The 17348-nt window shown below is 39.5% G+C and overlaps 1 protein-coding gene across 1 annotated transcript; it reads right to left on the bottom strand.

Moving 5' to 3' along the window:
• Positions 1–1820: 1820 nt before the first annotated feature.
• Positions 1821–9221, bottom strand: Vkorc1l1 (vitamin K epoxide reductase complex subunit 1 like 1). Its single transcript, XM_048790081.1, has 4 exons — positions 9202–9221; positions 8831–8881; positions 6215–6324; positions 1821–2579 (listed from the first exon to the last, which is right to left on the bottom strand). The coding sequence occupies exons 1-4, from the start codon at positions 9219–9221 to the stop codon at positions 2353–2355; spliced, it is 408 nt and encodes a 135-aa protein (XP_048646038.1). The 3' UTR covers positions 1821–2352.
• Between the last annotated feature and the right edge of the window lie 8127 nt (positions 9222–17348).

Genomic DNA, 17348 nt, shown 5'->3' with positions numbered 1-17348 from the left:
AAAAAAAAAAAAAAAAAAAAAAAAAAGCCAAGTAACACGCAACAGGGTTTTCTGCTGCTTGCTGAGACACTGATAGTGCAACAGGGTTTCTGCTGCTTATTGGAGACACTGACACTTCAGCAATGCTGTTACTTTAGGCAGCACCTTTTCATCTCAGTGAGAAAAAGGGCCTAATTCTACTGGGGCACAGGAATGTGGCAACAGTTTTTATATAGCTGAAACAGTGCTTCCCTGAAGTGCAGGAAAGCAAGGGAAACATGAAGGGCCAGGCTGCACATCTGCAGCTTTCTCACGAAGGGTTGCAGACCTTTCCCAGAATGCAGCATCAAGATAAGCTTTAACTCTACTTTGCTGACGGACACAGAATGTGATCAGAGATGGCTTAAAATTGGGCACAACGGACTTGTTGGCACAGCTGCCTGGTGCCACAAGTCTTAGCCGCTAACCATTTCCACTAAAAGAGAGCCAGTGACTGCTCCAGTGACCTCACTGTTCGGCTCTCAAACACAGGATCTGCTTCTCTGAAAGCGCCGGGCACTCAGTGCTGTCTGAAGTTCTGTAACTGCTTACGAACACAACTACAATACACTCGAGACAGGCATTGAAATGTTCACATTCGTGGGAAATCATAAGCCTCCATAAAATCTGAATACCTTTTAAGAAAATGGGTTAAAACCCCACTAAGAGTTCATTAACTGTTCAGATTTTGCCCCTGCCTTGGGCCAGATCATCTATGTTGTGCCAGTTACGGCAGTTAGTGGTAAACTAATGAACAACTGCTGACTCTACACACCTTAGTTTAGAGCAGAGCCTGTCCCCACAGTCAAAAAGAAGGCAAATAAAGCACTCAGGTTACTCTTCTAATTGACTATTTTTAACATAATGATTAATCAAATTGGAAGCAAAGACATTGCTGCTGCTTCTCAATCTAAGGAGTAAAATGACCACACAGAACCTTTCTGCAGACTGCAAGTTTTCTACTTCACAGTTAGGAAGGAAGGACACTCCTGCCCAGGTTCCACACACAAAATATTTGGTTTGAGATTTAAGACAGAAGGCACTTTTAACATTCTGATATAGGATGTTAGCCACAGAGGCGTACTGTCACGATTTCATTTGGGCTTATTCAAATCACCTTGAAAGATTCTTACTGCATTGTGTCGTTATGAGAAAGAGCAGTGATGACATGACTGCATTCCCCCTTTAAATATTTCCACCTGTAATGCTTCTCCCAGTTCACCAAACTGACCAGTGCCAGCCCTACCCTTTACAGACCCAGGCTCTCACTCACAACAGTGACCAGCAGTCATCAGTGCAGAAGGAAACAGGGAACATGCGGCTACAGAAGCAATCCTGCCAGGGCAGTGGGGCTCACACTGGCGACTCCAAAGTCACAATACTGCTTGGCTGACTGGCACCAATATTAAGGGAAACATCTGCACTGAAAATGCAACTCTTCTAGGGCTTTACCTAAAAACACCACATTGGTACTTCCAGTTTTTCTCCCATTAGTGTTCTGAAGTTCTTGACATGAAGGTCTGGTCACATGACACATTCTGTAAGGTTACACTGATCCAGTTTTATACTAGACACAAACGTGACCTGAACATTCCAATTTAGTTTCTTCCTCTCAGAGCAGGGAGATGAAAGGGAACCAACCACCCTATTATTTTTGCCGCCAATGCTGCACCCACGGCTGTCAGTACTTCCACAAGATGCTCTGCACGGCTTACTATTTCCACTATTTCACCAGCCAACATTGAGCTCACAATTCTTCATTGCTATTCTTCAACTAAACTGTACAGTAAGTTCTGCAGGGATGGATCCAATATTTCTACTTTTATTTACAAATATCACATAAATGGATTCTAGTTGAATCTACATGTTTAAATCCATCGGCTAAAAACATATTACATATTGTAAACATGGCAATATTTAATACAGTATCTATTCTAAAATATTTTCATGTCATGATCACATTTGTTATACCTGAAATTGAATTCATACACATTAAAGAATTACTAGCAATGGTTGCTCACTTTACAGTTGAGGAAAGGGGGTTAGGGCTATGTTTTATTATCTAAGAAACATCTTCAAAGTAAAGTTAAAGCTTGTCTTTGATTGGCTCCGTGTGTCCTTTTTTTTTGTATCCATATTTAAAATGAAGATTGACACAGAAAATAGCTAGGGCCCCTTCTAATTTACAGTATTTTAAAAAATCAGTTTAAGATTCTTAGGGAGAGTGTCTGTTGTGAAGAATTTAAAAAAAACAAAAACAAAAACAAAAACCTGCTGCAAAATAAACTTAACGGGAACGGGACATCAGACTGTCAGTAAAAGCTGGCCAGGGCGTCAGTCCTGCTTGGGCTGCAGCTGCCGTTTCCAGGCCTCATTCAAGTAAACTAGTCGTTTGTAGTTGATGATGAGAAGGATGAAGTTCAGCACATATGTGGTAACGCAGATGATGCAGAACTCCTTCAGCACAAAGTACAGGATGTAGGCCAGGTACACGGACCCCACCACAGACACGATGGAGGACGTCATGAGGATCAGAGCCGCGACTGCGCTCGCTGTTAGGCCTGCAAGAGAGAGACATGGCTGAGCCCACTGCCAGGCCAGGGGTTGCCTGAGGTCCACTGCAGTACTTGAATACTGATCAGATGGGGTGCGAGTTTCACAGCATTTCACATGAAACCTGCTTGTTTCATAAGCTAGTCTTAGCTGAGGATATGCACACAGAGAAGATATGCAATCTCACCATCACATGAAGCAAGGAAGCCGATCTGCAAGATCAACAGCCCTGGCTCTCCTAATGCATATAGGGACAGGACAGCAACTTTTTCTTCCAAGCTGTACACATTTGGTGGCCCCCAACCCCCGCAGCACTTTCACTGCAGGCTCCCCATCTGTGGAAATTAAAATTTGCTTTTCATCTTTAGATCAAAATTTATCAAAAATCCACATGGGAGATGTCTATGCCAACATACTGCTAAAGAAGGGGGAAAGGTCTTGATAAACATTTCAGAATGGGCTGACTGGTGGATAAGGGAAGCCACACTTGGCCAGGTGGCCACATGTGGTCAAAGGCAGCAGTGTGTTACACCAGGGCTCTTAAGACAGACATGTGCCTGAGTTCTTGACTCACCTTCCCCTGTTATTTTGTAACAACATAAAAGTGGATGCACTTATTTTCAAGGACAGAGAAGGCATGGCATATTAAACCACCCTCTTACCCAATGGCTAACAAACAGTAACAAGAAAAGAAGAGGAGGTGATGGCAGACTGGAGGAAGTCATCAGGACTCAAACCTTGGGGACTACTGGTAGCAAGAGAGGTGACGAGAAGATGCCCGTGGGCTAAAGCTCCACCATAGGGATTTAGCTTGGTCAGAACTAAGATGCTGTTCAGTTACTTGTGCCAGAAACTGGCAAATCTGGCCAGCCACCTGCTTTTGTTAATAAAGCTTTATTGAACCCAGCCATTCTCATTTATATGAGTATAGGTGCTTTCACGCTAGAAAGACAGAGATGGGTAGCTGCAGAGGCCAGGAAAGCCTAAACTGGCTCCTTACTGAAAAAGTTTGCTCATCTGACCTCTGCTAAACTTCTAAGATTTCAAAGAAAAAAACCCCAATTTTGTCTCCTTAATTTTACCTACAGAAGTCAGTTTTAAAAATGACATGGGCAGGCTGGTCTGTAGTGTCAGTGGTCAGCTGCTTGCCTTGCATGCACAAGGCCCTTGGGTTGATACCCAGCACCATGAAAAACGGATAAATAAAACAACATTAAAACAGCATGAACACTTTCTTACTTTCTCCATGTTTCTCTCTTCTGAAGCCTACCAACAAGACTTGTGAGAACAAAGGGAGCTAGGATCAAGCTGATTAAATGACCACAAAAAGAATGCAATGTCAATGCTGCTAGTAGCTACAAAGTTGTTATAATGTAACCAGGTACTTGTGGCTTGGGGGGAAATTACCAGTAGAATTTAAAATGTGCTATAACTCTAAATAAATGATGGGGCAGCGATGTAATATTTCCCAGCTGTAAAAAAAATAATAAAAAAATAAAGACACAATGTACTGCTATTTCTTACAAAGATTATCAAGATAGATCAGTCAAGCAAAAGAAGTGGGGGTGGAGGGCAAGCTGTAGAACAGTATGTATAGCATCTGCCTTTTATATGTAGAATGGGAGGAAAATTAAGATAATATATTTATATTTTCCTGTGCATGCATAAAGAAACTCTAGAACAACAATGAGCTGTCAGTCACGATGCAGGGCCATGGAAACTGGGCCAAGTGGAACTTCTGAAGCATGTGAATGTGTATCCACGTAGAAATTAAATCTCAAATGCGGCATCTCACATGGCTTGGTGGGGGTGAAGATGGTGTGCTCTGGAGTAGCAAGATAACTTCAAATGTGCCTCCAGTGATAGACACTGACATTACAAACACATAAGAGTCCAAAGACCTTAGAAAGCATAAATGGAAGTAATACACATGATACATATGACCTGAATCATGCATAAAAAAAAACTAACCAATTAACATTACATATAGAATTTTTATTATTTCACCTTTATTTCCAAAAATTGATACAAAGACTTTTCTTAGGCTCTTTCCTTTTAAGGGAAAACAAACCATTCCATTGCATTTGGGCTTATATTTTATATTCTTCTTCAGAAATTCAACAAAATATATGGAATTAAAAAGTGAAATTTCTCCCCTCCACCACATCCTTTCCTATGCTTTTAAATGCACATATATAAACATGTATTTTACCCTATACTTATTAAGCCACAATTTGCTTTTTTCACTGAGTAGTACCTTAAGCTTTCCAGGATTTACAAACAGACCTACTGTTCCTTGAATGAATACATACAATTTTCTGATAGGAATGTGCCCTAATTTATTCAACCATTACCTATCACCTAGGCATCTTCCAATTTTTGCTATTTTAAATTGTACTGCTATGAATATCTTTGTGCAATGTCTTTGTACTTTTGCAGGATAAATATACAGATAAAGAACTGGGCAAACTTGATGAAAGGATCATTCAGAAAAATTCACAATTTGCAATTTGCCTCATAACATCTACTTCAGATGGAAGAGTTAAATGTATTTTTAATGAATCAAATCACAGAAGACCTGGCAGACCACGGAATGAAACATTAACAATTAAAATGCACAGGCAAAAAAGGATGCATCTAAATCTACAGCTATAAAAATTTATACAATAAAAATTCACAAAACATAAAAAGTATAAAGAAGTAAAATGTTCACAACAAATATGAACACGGACTATTATCAGGATCTCCATAATTAAATGGGCAATAAAAGGAAATTTAAATACAATAAAATTAAAATAATAGCTAACAATATTTAACTATTAGAAATTTTAAAAAATATTAAAAAATGAAAACTGACGTAGCTTCAGGGAAACCAGACAACTAGGGGAAAAGCAAATTGGGAATATCTATTAAAATCCAAACACTATTCTATGCTTTTGACCCATTAACCCCATGCCTAGAAATTTATATTATGGAAAAGAGTCCAAGAGGAAGGGAGGGCTGTAAAAAAAAAAAAGTTGAGTACTGCAGCAGTATTTACGATATAAAAAGCATGAAACCCAGATGTCACCAGTAGCAAAACACCGAAGGGGACAGGCAGCACTGCATTGGAAATCAAGGAGCACGAAGAGTCACCTGAGGAAGCAGGAGACAGGGCTGGGGTACTCTGCAGCAGAGCGCTGGCCTGGCACATGCACGGCTGGCCGCAGCCCCCCACCATACACGCACACAGCAGAAGACAGTGCAAACAGCAGGTATATGAAGGCAATGGAGGTGTGGGTGCAGCTTACTGTTAATGCTTTCTTGATACAGGATATTTAAAACAGCTACTGGGTCAATAATAAAATAAGAAAAAACGTTAACAGGGAAGAATGTTGGATCACAACTGCCTTAAATGGAGCTGGTTTGGGACACCATGAGATGCTGCTCTCCATGATTAAACAAACACCAAGTGACACTGAGTTCAACGTAAGCACTGTAGAAATTCTGGTGAATCACATTTCACAACACAAAAATATGGAGCGAGCTAGTGGTTCTATCATTAACATATGCTTTTATTTACTATAAAAACACTTAGGGCAAGGGCACAAAGTACTGAGTGAACATAACAAACTTATTTTTGTATTGCTGTATAAATACTTACCAAGTAATAACTGTAGTATATAAAATATAAGTCCAAAGACACTGTTTGGCTGGTTTAATACACCATCCTTTCCAAAAATGGAACCCAAAAGACCAAATCCTCGACCCCATCTGTAAAATAAGGAAAACCAGTAACCCTATATTTGAGATTCCCTATTTTTAAAAATGTAAAATTATTTGAGAATGTTATCCAATTCTTAATCAACTAAGTTGCCAAATTCTTAAATATCTTTTGTTCAGAGTGATTTACCCAAAGAGGGAGCCAGTCCTAATTTTCAGTATTGCATCTGATTAAAAACAAGAATTGCATAGAAACATATCTAAAACTGCCAATATACCCATCTGAATCTCCTAAGTGGCTCATTTCTATCTATTCCTTTTCTGATGTCGTCGTCATTTTCAGGAGGGAGCCTCTCTCAATTTGAGCCAGGGTCAGCAGCACCACTGACCTTTGGGCTAGGGATTCCTTGTGGTAGGGGCTGTTTTGGAAGGAGTGTTCAACAGCATCCTTGACCTGCTAGGTGCTAGAGCACTCCCCAACCCCCAATGAGACTACCCAAGATGCCTGAAGCCATTGTCAAACCTGGGGTGGGGATGGAGAGCTAATGGCTGAACCATTTTAGGTCTTCCATGGAAGATGGAAGAGCTGTTTCCTGGCAAAGTTTATCAGGTTATGTATGAAAAAAGACATCTTGGGGACACACTTTTAAATGCAGGACAGTATCAGCAACTATAGGTCTTCCCTAGAACCATATCTCAAAGGTAAAACTGATTTATATGCCCCATCATTTTTTAAAGTTAAATTTCAAATTTTCCATTTAACAGTTTTTTTTTTTCAGAATGCTATGTTCTTAGTTTAAAAAGGATTAATTCTGGTTTAATAAAACCTGATACAAATGTCAAATTAATATTTACTTTAGATAAAAACCTTTGAAGGTTATTTTAACTCTGAATGAAAGTGCTTTTTAAATACCAAAAAGAAAACAGTTATTGATGTTGTCAGTTGAGAGGCACTCTAATAAAACCTAAACTTTAATTCTGAAGATAGACTGCCTGAAAAATAAAGATTAATGGTTTAAAAGTACTCATGTTCAAAAAAGCTGAGTGAAACCCCTTCAGAATAACCATGTTGAGAGACAGGAATAACCCCAGTTCTACAACCAAGAGCTGTAAACACTTTTACTGTATAGTTATGTTAAAAAACACAAAGTAATTGCCATTATGTTCATTTATTCTTTCATCCATCAAATGCTCACTGAATGTGTACCAGGCGGACACTGAAGTGCTGGGGAACTAGGAGTGGATGCACTGGACAAGGTGCTGCCCTTGGGGAGCTTACAATCTAGTGGGAGAAGTAATAGTCAGGTAAACAAAAGACCAAATGACCCTGAGGAACCAAGAAGCCTACTAGTGTTTGTAGCCAGGCAAACTAGTGTGTGGGTGTACTCACCATCAGGACCTCTGGAAGATCAAGTGTAGTCACCCAGGGAGGCCTTGTTAACATGCATATTTTGCTTCAGTGGGTCTATGGGGGCTTAGACTCTGCATTCTCCCAAATACAAACAAGACCCCCTCTAGGTGATGTTCAAGCTTCTAGTTTGAAGACTATACTATGAGGTCACTGCTCTGGACAGAGGATGGGTGAAGGAAACTACTCTAGCTAGGCAGCTAAGGAAAGCCTCTCTCAGGAATTCAGTTTGAGCTAAATCAGATCCTGAATGATAAGAAGCAGCCAGTCTCACAAGGAACAGCAGATATAAAGGCCTTGAATGAGCTACTGGTGTACAAAGAAAGCCATCAAGGCTGACAGTGATAAGGGGGAGAGGGGCAGGAGAACCTAGCACAAGTCCAACCATTTAAATTACTTAGGGCCTGGTTTGTAGGCTTGATTAAGAATCTGAATTTTATTCTAATTGCAGTAAAGGACACTTATGATAGAAGCTTATTTATAATCACTCTTGGCCATGGTGTAAAGACCCAAACTGCAGGGGGGCAGGAGCACAGACAGGGAGAAACCACATGCCGTCAAACTTCTTAGCCTCACTCATCTGAAGTACAAATTCAAATTTAAACACTGCCTTTGGCCAATGGAAATAATGGGCATATTGCCAAAATTATCAGGGATAAACAATGTCTTAATCATTCATGTAAGATCACATGGATATTTTCCTTGAAAACAATGTGGTAATCCACAAAATGAATACAGTATCTTATCAAAGAAATACACCTTAAGATTTCAAAACAAAACAATACCAAAGCCTTATAGAACAAAACAGACTTCCCTATTCCAGCACTCCCCACAAGCACGTTCTGATCCCCAAAGACAAACATTCTACCTTCTGATCCCCAAAGACAAACATTCTGATGTTTTCAAAACTGTTTTTCACTCCTATTCACTTGAACATTTGTAAATAGTGTTTATTTTGTCATTTCTTGATTTACCAATTCTAAATATTATCTTTTGACTTTCTAATATGGCAGGATGGAACACTGCTTTAAAAAAAAAAAATTTAGGGGCTGGGGCTGTAGCTCAGTGGTAGAGCGCCTGTCTTGCATGTGTGAGGCACTGGGTTCGATCCTCAGCACCACATAAAAATGGATAAATAAAGATACTTACTGTGGGCTGGGAATGTGGCTCAAGCGGTAACGCGCTCGCCTGCCTTGCGCGGGGTGCTGGGTTTGATCCTCAGCACCACATAAAAAGAAAACTGAAAAATAAATATTAAAAAAAATTCTCTATCTTAAAAAAAAAGGTATTGTGTCCATCTACAACTAAAAAAAATTTTTTAAAAATCTTATTACAGAAACTTCAAACGCATGTGTACAAAGTGAACAGAACAGTGTAATAAACCACCCACCACCCAACTGCAATAATTGTGCCTTTCTTGTTTCATCACCATCTCTACCTACTTACCACTCTGGTTATTTTTAGTTATTTTCTTTAAGGTAAAATTTACATACCCATATAATTTTGACAAATGGACACACCTGGGTAGTCCACAACCCATCACTATATAGAATGCTCTCATCTCTCCAGTTAAGTTCTGCTGAGTCCTCGCCCATCCATCTATGATTCCCTGCCCATGTGCAAAGGCATGGTGGACAGTCAGGCTCATAGGAACCCAGCCTCTGAACCAGAGTGACATCACTGTCTTGTGGACCTCAGTGTTGTACTTTTGCCCTCACGTCACACTATATATATATATTTACTTGTTTGTTTATTTATTTATTTATTTATTTGAGCTGTAGTTGGACACAACACCTTCATTTCATTTATTTATTTATTTTTATGTGGTGCTGAGGATCGAACCCAGCGCCCCACACGTGCTAGGTGAGGCACTACTGCTGAGCCCAACCCCAGCTCCACATTCTAGTATTTTAAACCAAACAGAATAGCCACTAGTTTTCTTAATAGTTAAAATAGTGAATTTGATGAAGTTGCATGTAATAACTGTAACAAATCAACTCACAAGCAAAGCAGGCCACATTACATGGGCATTTTCCTTGGATGTCTTTTTGTGACATGTATTTCACTTGGGGTGACGCCCTTGTGGTGCGTCCATCCATGTCGTAGCATGTGTTGGGACTTCTTGTGCAAGGCACTGAAGGCACACACCACACTGTGTTTACCCATTCAGCTATCTGCATGGCCTTGGTGGCTTCCACCCTTGGCATGTAAAACTATACGTATGTATTTAGCCTCTTGATCCAAACAATCACAAATGCTCCTATAATTTTTCACCCATCCCTTTGAAAGGAGCAAGCCCATTTCAGGTACAGTCAATGTCCAGGCCATCAAATGAGAAGAGGTCCTTAACAAGAAGAAACTGGAATATCCCTCCTACCATTTTGTTGTTAAGGTTAACAGAGTGGCTTATGGGGAAGAGGTGGCTCTGGACAAAAACAGAAAAATAATCCGTATTTCCTTCATTTTAAATTTATGAATTATGGTATATCATCAATTTAGCGACAACTTTCCAGAAAGAAAAATGACTATATGTTGATCCAGATGGCAAAATCAACTACAGATATTAAAAATATTGAGGTTAATTGTTTGGGTTTATAAAATATTTGTCAAAGTTTCTTTGGTGGAAATGAACTTGTACCTAGAAATGGCCTCTTTCTTGGGTTAATTTTTCAACTTATCTCAGTAATTCACAAGGGATATAACCACTAGAGAGAATAGCTCCTGGGAAGGGTAACGAGGTGGGGTGCTGCAGGTGGCCACCAGGTTTGCGTGGCAACACACACATCCAATGCTTAGTTGGAGAGGACTGTTGGGAGGTTTTTTGAGTAACTCAGTGGAAGACTATTTATTTGGTAGGCTTTTTGTTTTTCTTATTTTCAACTTTACATATATAGTTTAAAAAAACCAGGGCTGGGGGCTAGGGTTGTGGCTCAGTGGTAGAGCATTTGCCTAACACACACGAGGCCCTAGGTTCGATCCTCAGCACCAAATAAAAATAAATTAATAAAGATATTGTGTCCAACTAAAAAATAAATATATATATAAAAAATCAGGGCTGGGGTTGTGGCTCAGTGGTACAGTGTGTGAGGCATTGGGTTTGATCCCCAGAACCACATTAAAAAAAAAAACTAGGTAAACAAAATAAATGTATCCATCTACAACTAAAAATATTTTTTTAAAAAAATCAGATGGTGCTAAAACACTTAGGATAAAAAACAGTGGTTCTCTGAACCTGAGTTACCTCAGAAGCAAGTGCTTACAATTCACTTCAGTGGTTTCTCTACATATTTACCTACAAATTTCTTTTCTTCCTCCCACCCTGTTGCTAGGGAGGGAACCCAGGGCCTCACACCTGCTAGGAGAGCATTCTACCACTGAGCCAACCCAGCCTCTACAAATTTCGTTGTATAAAAATGCTGATCATTTCTAGACAATCAATATGGTACCTAGACTATGACTTATGACTTAGTGCATTTTCACACTGCCCTCGACATTGAGCTGAATTGAGCCAGGTGCTGAGTGGACAGGACGCCAACACAACACAGAGCTGCCAGTCTGTGCCTACTTCCCCAGCAGGTTAAAGTTTTGCACACTAAATGAAAGTTCACAAATAAACCAGGAAGCAGAGGCCACATGGCCACCAGGCCTCTTCATCTCTTGGAACTGGTAGTGGGCTCCATGAGTCAGTCCTTCCTCACGTTCCCATCATTCAAGCTGCTTTCGCATTTTCCCTCTGCCACTCCAAGGTGAAGTCCTATGTATCTAAACATAGCCACAATGATGTTCAAAAAGTGGTTTGTCTGTGATGTCATAGTCCCAACACTCAGGAGGCTGAGGCAGGAGGATTATTTAAGACCAGGAGTTCAAGGTCAGCCTGGGCAATACAGCAAGACCCATTCTCTTAAACAAAAAAATAAGAAAAAAGAAAAGGAAAGAAAAAGGAGAGGGAGGAGGAGGAAGAGGGGGAAGAAGAAAAAAAGAAGAGATGAGGAAGCTAAAAATGAAAAAGGACCATTGTGCTGACTTCATAGTCGTTCCCACATTAAAAGTAGTCTGAATATACCAATTAAAAAACATTGTCATTGGGCTGGGGTTGTGGCTCAGTGGTAAAGCACTGAGTGGCAAAGCCCTGGGTTCAATCCTCAGCACCACATAAAAATAAATAAATTAATTAAAGATATTGTATCCCCGTACAACTAAAAAATATTGTTTTTAAAAAAATTGTTATTGTCAAACTTCATAAGCTGAGTTTAAGAAATTAATTTTAATATAACATAGGTTGAAACTAAAAAGATGAAAAAAAGATATACCATACGATACTAATCAAAGAAAACTAGAGCCCGGTATGGTGGCACTTGCTTATAATCCCAGCTATTTGGGATGCTCAAGCAAGAGGATTACAAGTCTGGGGCTAGCCTCAGCAACTTGATGTGACTCTGCTGCAAAATTTAAAAGGCTGGGGATGCAGCTCAGCAGCGAAGTTCTCCTGAGTCCAAGCACTATAAAAAAAGAAAACTAGATTATAGTTAAAATGCTAAATTTTATGTTATGCATACTTTACTGACAAGAAAAAAAATATAGTAGCTGTATTAACACTAGAAAATGCAGTTTCCAGAACAAGGGAATTTACTAGAGAAGGGAAAGAGACATACAATGAGAAAAGGTCAAGTGACCAGTAAGACAATCCTAAATGTAAATGCATCTAACAGGAAAACTCCAAAATAAATGAAACAAACAGATTAAACTGAAAGGAGAAATGAATCTACAATTATGTATAAGGACTTCAATATACCTCTCTCAGTAACTGACAGGACAGAAAGTCAGAAAGGAAACAGAAGGCCTGACCAGAATTATTACTCATCCAACCTCACAGTTACAAGCACTCCACCCAACAACAGCAGAACACATGTTCTTTTCATAGACACAGAACACTCACCAAAATAGACTATTACAATAAATAAAACACAAACATATTGTAAACAAAATTTAACAACAAAAAAATTGGACGTAGGGTGCTGAAGACTAAATTCTGGGATTTGTGCATTAAGCACACACCTTACCACCAAGCTACATCTCCAGCCTAAGCACGTGCCCTACCATTGAGTTACATCTCCAGCCTAACAAGCAAATTTAAAATAACAGAAATCATAAAAGATGTCTTCTGACCATAATAAAATTAAACTAGAAATCAGTAGCAGAAAGATATCTGGAAAGTGTACTACTATTAAGAAATTAAATAACATTTTGAAATTTACAAATTCACATGAGGTGATACATATGTCTACCCTGGTAGACCACTAATGTGTGAAATTTTTATATTTTCATGTATCAATTAAAAAATAAAATTTTAATTTTAAAAAATTCATGAATCAGCTGGGTGCAGTGGCACATGCCTGTAATCCCTGAGATTTGGGAGGCTGAGGCAGGAGGATTCCAGTAACTTAGTGAGGGCCCAGCAACTCAGCAAAACCCTGTTTCTAAATAAAACATTAAAAAATGGCTGTGAATATGACTCAGTAGTTAAGTGCCCCTGGGTTCAATCCCTGGTATCCCCACCCCCCAAGAAAAAATCATGAATCAAATAAGTTATACATAAATAAGAAAATATTCTGAACTAAATAAAACAACATAAAAGAATTGGTGGCATGCAGCTAAAGCAGTGTTCAATGGAAATTATTAGCGTTATTAAAGTGTTTATATTAGAAAAGAAGAAATCAGCCAGGCATGGTGGTGCACACCTGTAATCCCAGTGGCTCAGGAGGCTGAGACAGGAGAATTGTGAATTCAAAGCTAGTCTCAGCAAAAGAGAGGCAACTAAGCAACTCAGTGAGACCCTGTCTCTAAATAAAATACAAAATGGGGCTGGGAATGTGGCTCAGTGGCCAAGTGCCCCTGAGTTCAATCCCCGGTACCACCACCTCAAAAAAGAAAAGAAGAAATCATTACTGTTTTCACTTTAAAAAACTATTAAAAAACAAACAAACAAAAAAAAAAAAAAACACTAGACCTAAAGAAAGTAAAAGAAAGGGAAACAAAACACTAGAATTAAAGTAAAAATCAAAGGAATTTAAAACAGAAAAACAATCCAGAAAATAAAAAGCTAGTTCTTTGAAATGATCAGTATTATGCTTTAGATAATGAGCTGTCTCCCAAGAGTTCTTATGTTAATATCGGAATGTGAAATGCTTGGATTGTGAGAGCCACAACCTAATCCTTGTAGGAAGAGACTGTGGGCAGGGGGCATGGCTGGAAGGGGTAGGTCACTGAGGGTGTGTCCTTCAAGGGTGCATCTTATTCCCTATGGTCCCTTCCTCCTTCCTGGCTGCAACAGGTGGAGCACTTTTTGCCTACCACACCCTTCCAGCATGATGTGCTGCCTCACCTAGGGCTCAGAGCAATGTAGTCGACGGTTTATGGGCTAAGTCTCTGACATCATGAGCCAAAACAACATTCAACTGCTGGCGAGGATGTAAAGCAACTAGAACTCTCATTTTTTTTTTCATATTTAAAAAAACATAGTACTTGAATTGCAGAAATTTATGGGGTACGGTGTGATGATTTGATACATGTAGCATGTAATGATCTAACCACTGTAATTAACCTTACCATCTCCTTAAGCATCTAAGTAAATTTTTTAATTGACATGCAGTACTTGTGCATATTCACCAGGCACAGTGCAATGTTTCAACTTGTGCACACAGTAAGTACTGATTGGTTCTGGGGGACGACGTTTCTATCCCCGTGCCATTGCCTTTGTTTGGGGCCTGAGAGCGCCTTTCTTCTAGCTAGCCATAAAACTTATGACAGGCTACTGGGCCACTACTGTGCCACAAGATGCCAGGACTTCCTCCTTCTCACTATTCTGGCACCCACTGTCCAGCCTCCCTCTGCCCCATCCGTAGAACTTGATACATTTTTGGTAAGTGATACAGAATGCCTTGGAAAACAAATCAGCACTTTCCTTTCTTTCTCACTTTCTTCCATTCTTCTAAAAAATGTGGTCTTGCTACATTGCTCAGGATGGCCTTGGAATCCTGGGCTCCAGGAACCCTCTAGCCTCCACCTCCTGGACAGTGGGGGCTGTGTATGTGCCACTGTGCCAGGCTCATTGGCAATTTCTTATGAAGTTAAACATATCAGTCATCATATGACCTAGAAATCCTCCCTCATCTACTCAAGAGAAACAAAAACATGCTCACACAAAAATCTGTTCACAAATAGTAACAGTGGCTTTATTTGTTATTGTCCCAAACTGGAAACAACTCAGTCGTCCTTCAACAAATAAATGGATGAACAAACTGGTACTCATCATGGAATGTCACTTGGCAATTAAAAGGAAAGTGGGCACAGTGGAACATACCTGTAATCCCAGTGGTTTGGGAGGCTGAGGCAGGAGGATCTTAAGTTCAAGGTCAGTCTCAGCAACTAGTGAGACCCTGCCTCAAAATAAAAAGGGATGGATGTGGTTCAGTGGTTAAGCACCCCTGGGTTCAATCCACAGTACAAAAGAAAGGAAAAGGAAAGACTACATGAAACAAGACGGATGAATCTCAAATACATTATAAGTGAACAAAGCCAGCTACACTCTACAAAATTCTATTCAAATGATATTTTAGAAAAGGCAAAACTTTTGGGATAAAGACTAGAGGTCATGTTGTTAAGGGCTGACTATAAAGGGAACCATTCTAATGTTGATGGTAGCAGTAGCCATGTGACTATACAGGTCTGTCTAAACTCAACATACTGTAAACCAAATGGTGATCATCAATATATTTAAACTTAAAATTAATTTTAATATTCATTAAAATTTAAAAGCACAACAGAATGTTATTAGGTAAGGCTCTGTCAACATTAGATGCTACCATAAATGGGTAATTATATAGAAGCTAATCCTACTATTAAGGGTTTTCAAATGTCAATCTCTGTACATATTTTTTTTCTGAGGGGAAAAAAGTTTCTCCAGAAACAAAACAAAACAAAACAAAACAGAAATTCCACAAGTTTCCTACTACAAGGGTAAGAATGGGGATGAAGATGCCTGGCTGCTAGTGCTCTTAGAGCCTTATATATTTTCTCATTCTTTTAGTCCTCATGGCTGTATACAATTTCTTTTATTCCTTTACTTCCTTGGGGTTTCCTGAAGTTGTAGACATAAATACATGCATTAATTTCATTGTTTACCAGAAACTGAAAATTCATAGATTCCAGTGTTATCCAATATTTATGAAAGAAGCAACAGGGATGTGAAGTGGTGGGAAGGTCACATTCAGATTTGTAATATAGTAAGTACTGTTAAGTACCTACATACCAAGTGAAGAGGACTTAACTGCCTGCGCAGAATGAGTCACTTGGCCATCGTCAGCAGGGGGTCAGAACTGCAAAGATTGAGACCAACAGTGAGTGCTGAGACAGTGTTGGCCAGCTACAAAGCCTTCACTGGGATGAAGCGACATTTAGAAGGAACACTGACAGAGTTCCACAAATGCTTGAACTGTGGAAGAACCACAGTGATTCCCAGGCTCCCCAGATCGCTGAGTAGACTGTGAGGCCATTAATGAGATAGAGCACTGGAGCACTGGAGGAGGCTCGAGAGCAGACCAAGCTTAATCACTTAATCTCGACATGTTGAGTCTCCAATACCTCTGAGTCACAGGGATAACTATGTTCTACAAGCAATCAAACAATAAATCTGATATGTAAAATCTCTATATGTACAACCTTCTAAAATGCAGATTTAGAAGTAAGTCCTAAAAACTCCAGCCATAAATACAACAGCACAGGAAGAACACTCTAAAAAAATTAAAATAATAAGAAGGTATTATTTTAAATCCTAGGGAGCACCAAAATTTAAGGATCCACAGAGGGACTAAAAAAGGGTGAGAGTGGTAAAAGAACCAAGAGAGAACACAATACCTGGAGGCCCTGGGAGGGAGCATTTAGGGAAGAATGTAACCTTCAATATCAAGTTCTAAGGGTGGTTTAGTCAAACAAAAAGTGAAAAGTACTTCCTGGATTTGGCAATTAAGCCAGTGATTAAATACAACATAAAAGAATGTGTATATATAGCTATCAATCACTACTAAATCCATATAAATAGAACAATCTGACCATTTATCTGTTACATTTGCAAAAAAAAATGCCAATGGAATGCAGCCACTCGCATTCATACTGTTTCTGGCTGCTTTCCAACTGTAACAGAACAATAAATTAGCTGGACAAAGATATGGCCCACAAAGCCTAAAATATTTGCTATCTGGCCTTTACAGAAAAAGTTGGCCACGTCTCTTGTATTTGACCAATATGACACCCCTACTGGTAAAAACTAGTCAGCTACAGTACATAAAGATAGAATCCCCCAATTAACAGAAGACTGATTTGCTGCTAAGTGGCCAACTGGCCACCAGAGGTCCCACAGCTGGTATTTCACTTGGTAGAGGGTAGGTCTAGGGCCTAGCTTGGGGTTTCAAAATCTGAAAACTCTGAAAAACCTTGAGAAGGTTTTTGTGTCCAGCCTCAGTGAGCCATCTGTAAAGACAATGGATGGTACTGACCCCTCCTGGGAAGCCTACACTGTCTAAGTCCCACTATGCCATAGGCTCACGAGGCCTCAGAGAAGGGCTATTCTATACACACCCCCATCTGCAGGGAAGCCTTGGTAATCACCAGG

This window comes from Marmota marmota, unplaced genomic scaffold (genome assembly GCF_001458135.2).
Source record: "Marmota marmota marmota unplaced genomic scaffold, marMar, whole genome shotgun sequence".
NCBI classification, from domain to species: Eukaryota; Metazoa; Chordata; class Mammalia; order Rodentia; family Sciuridae; genus Marmota; species Marmota marmota.
Note: the sequence above shows the minus strand (reverse complement) of the source record. Positions and strands in the feature narration are given on the sequence as shown.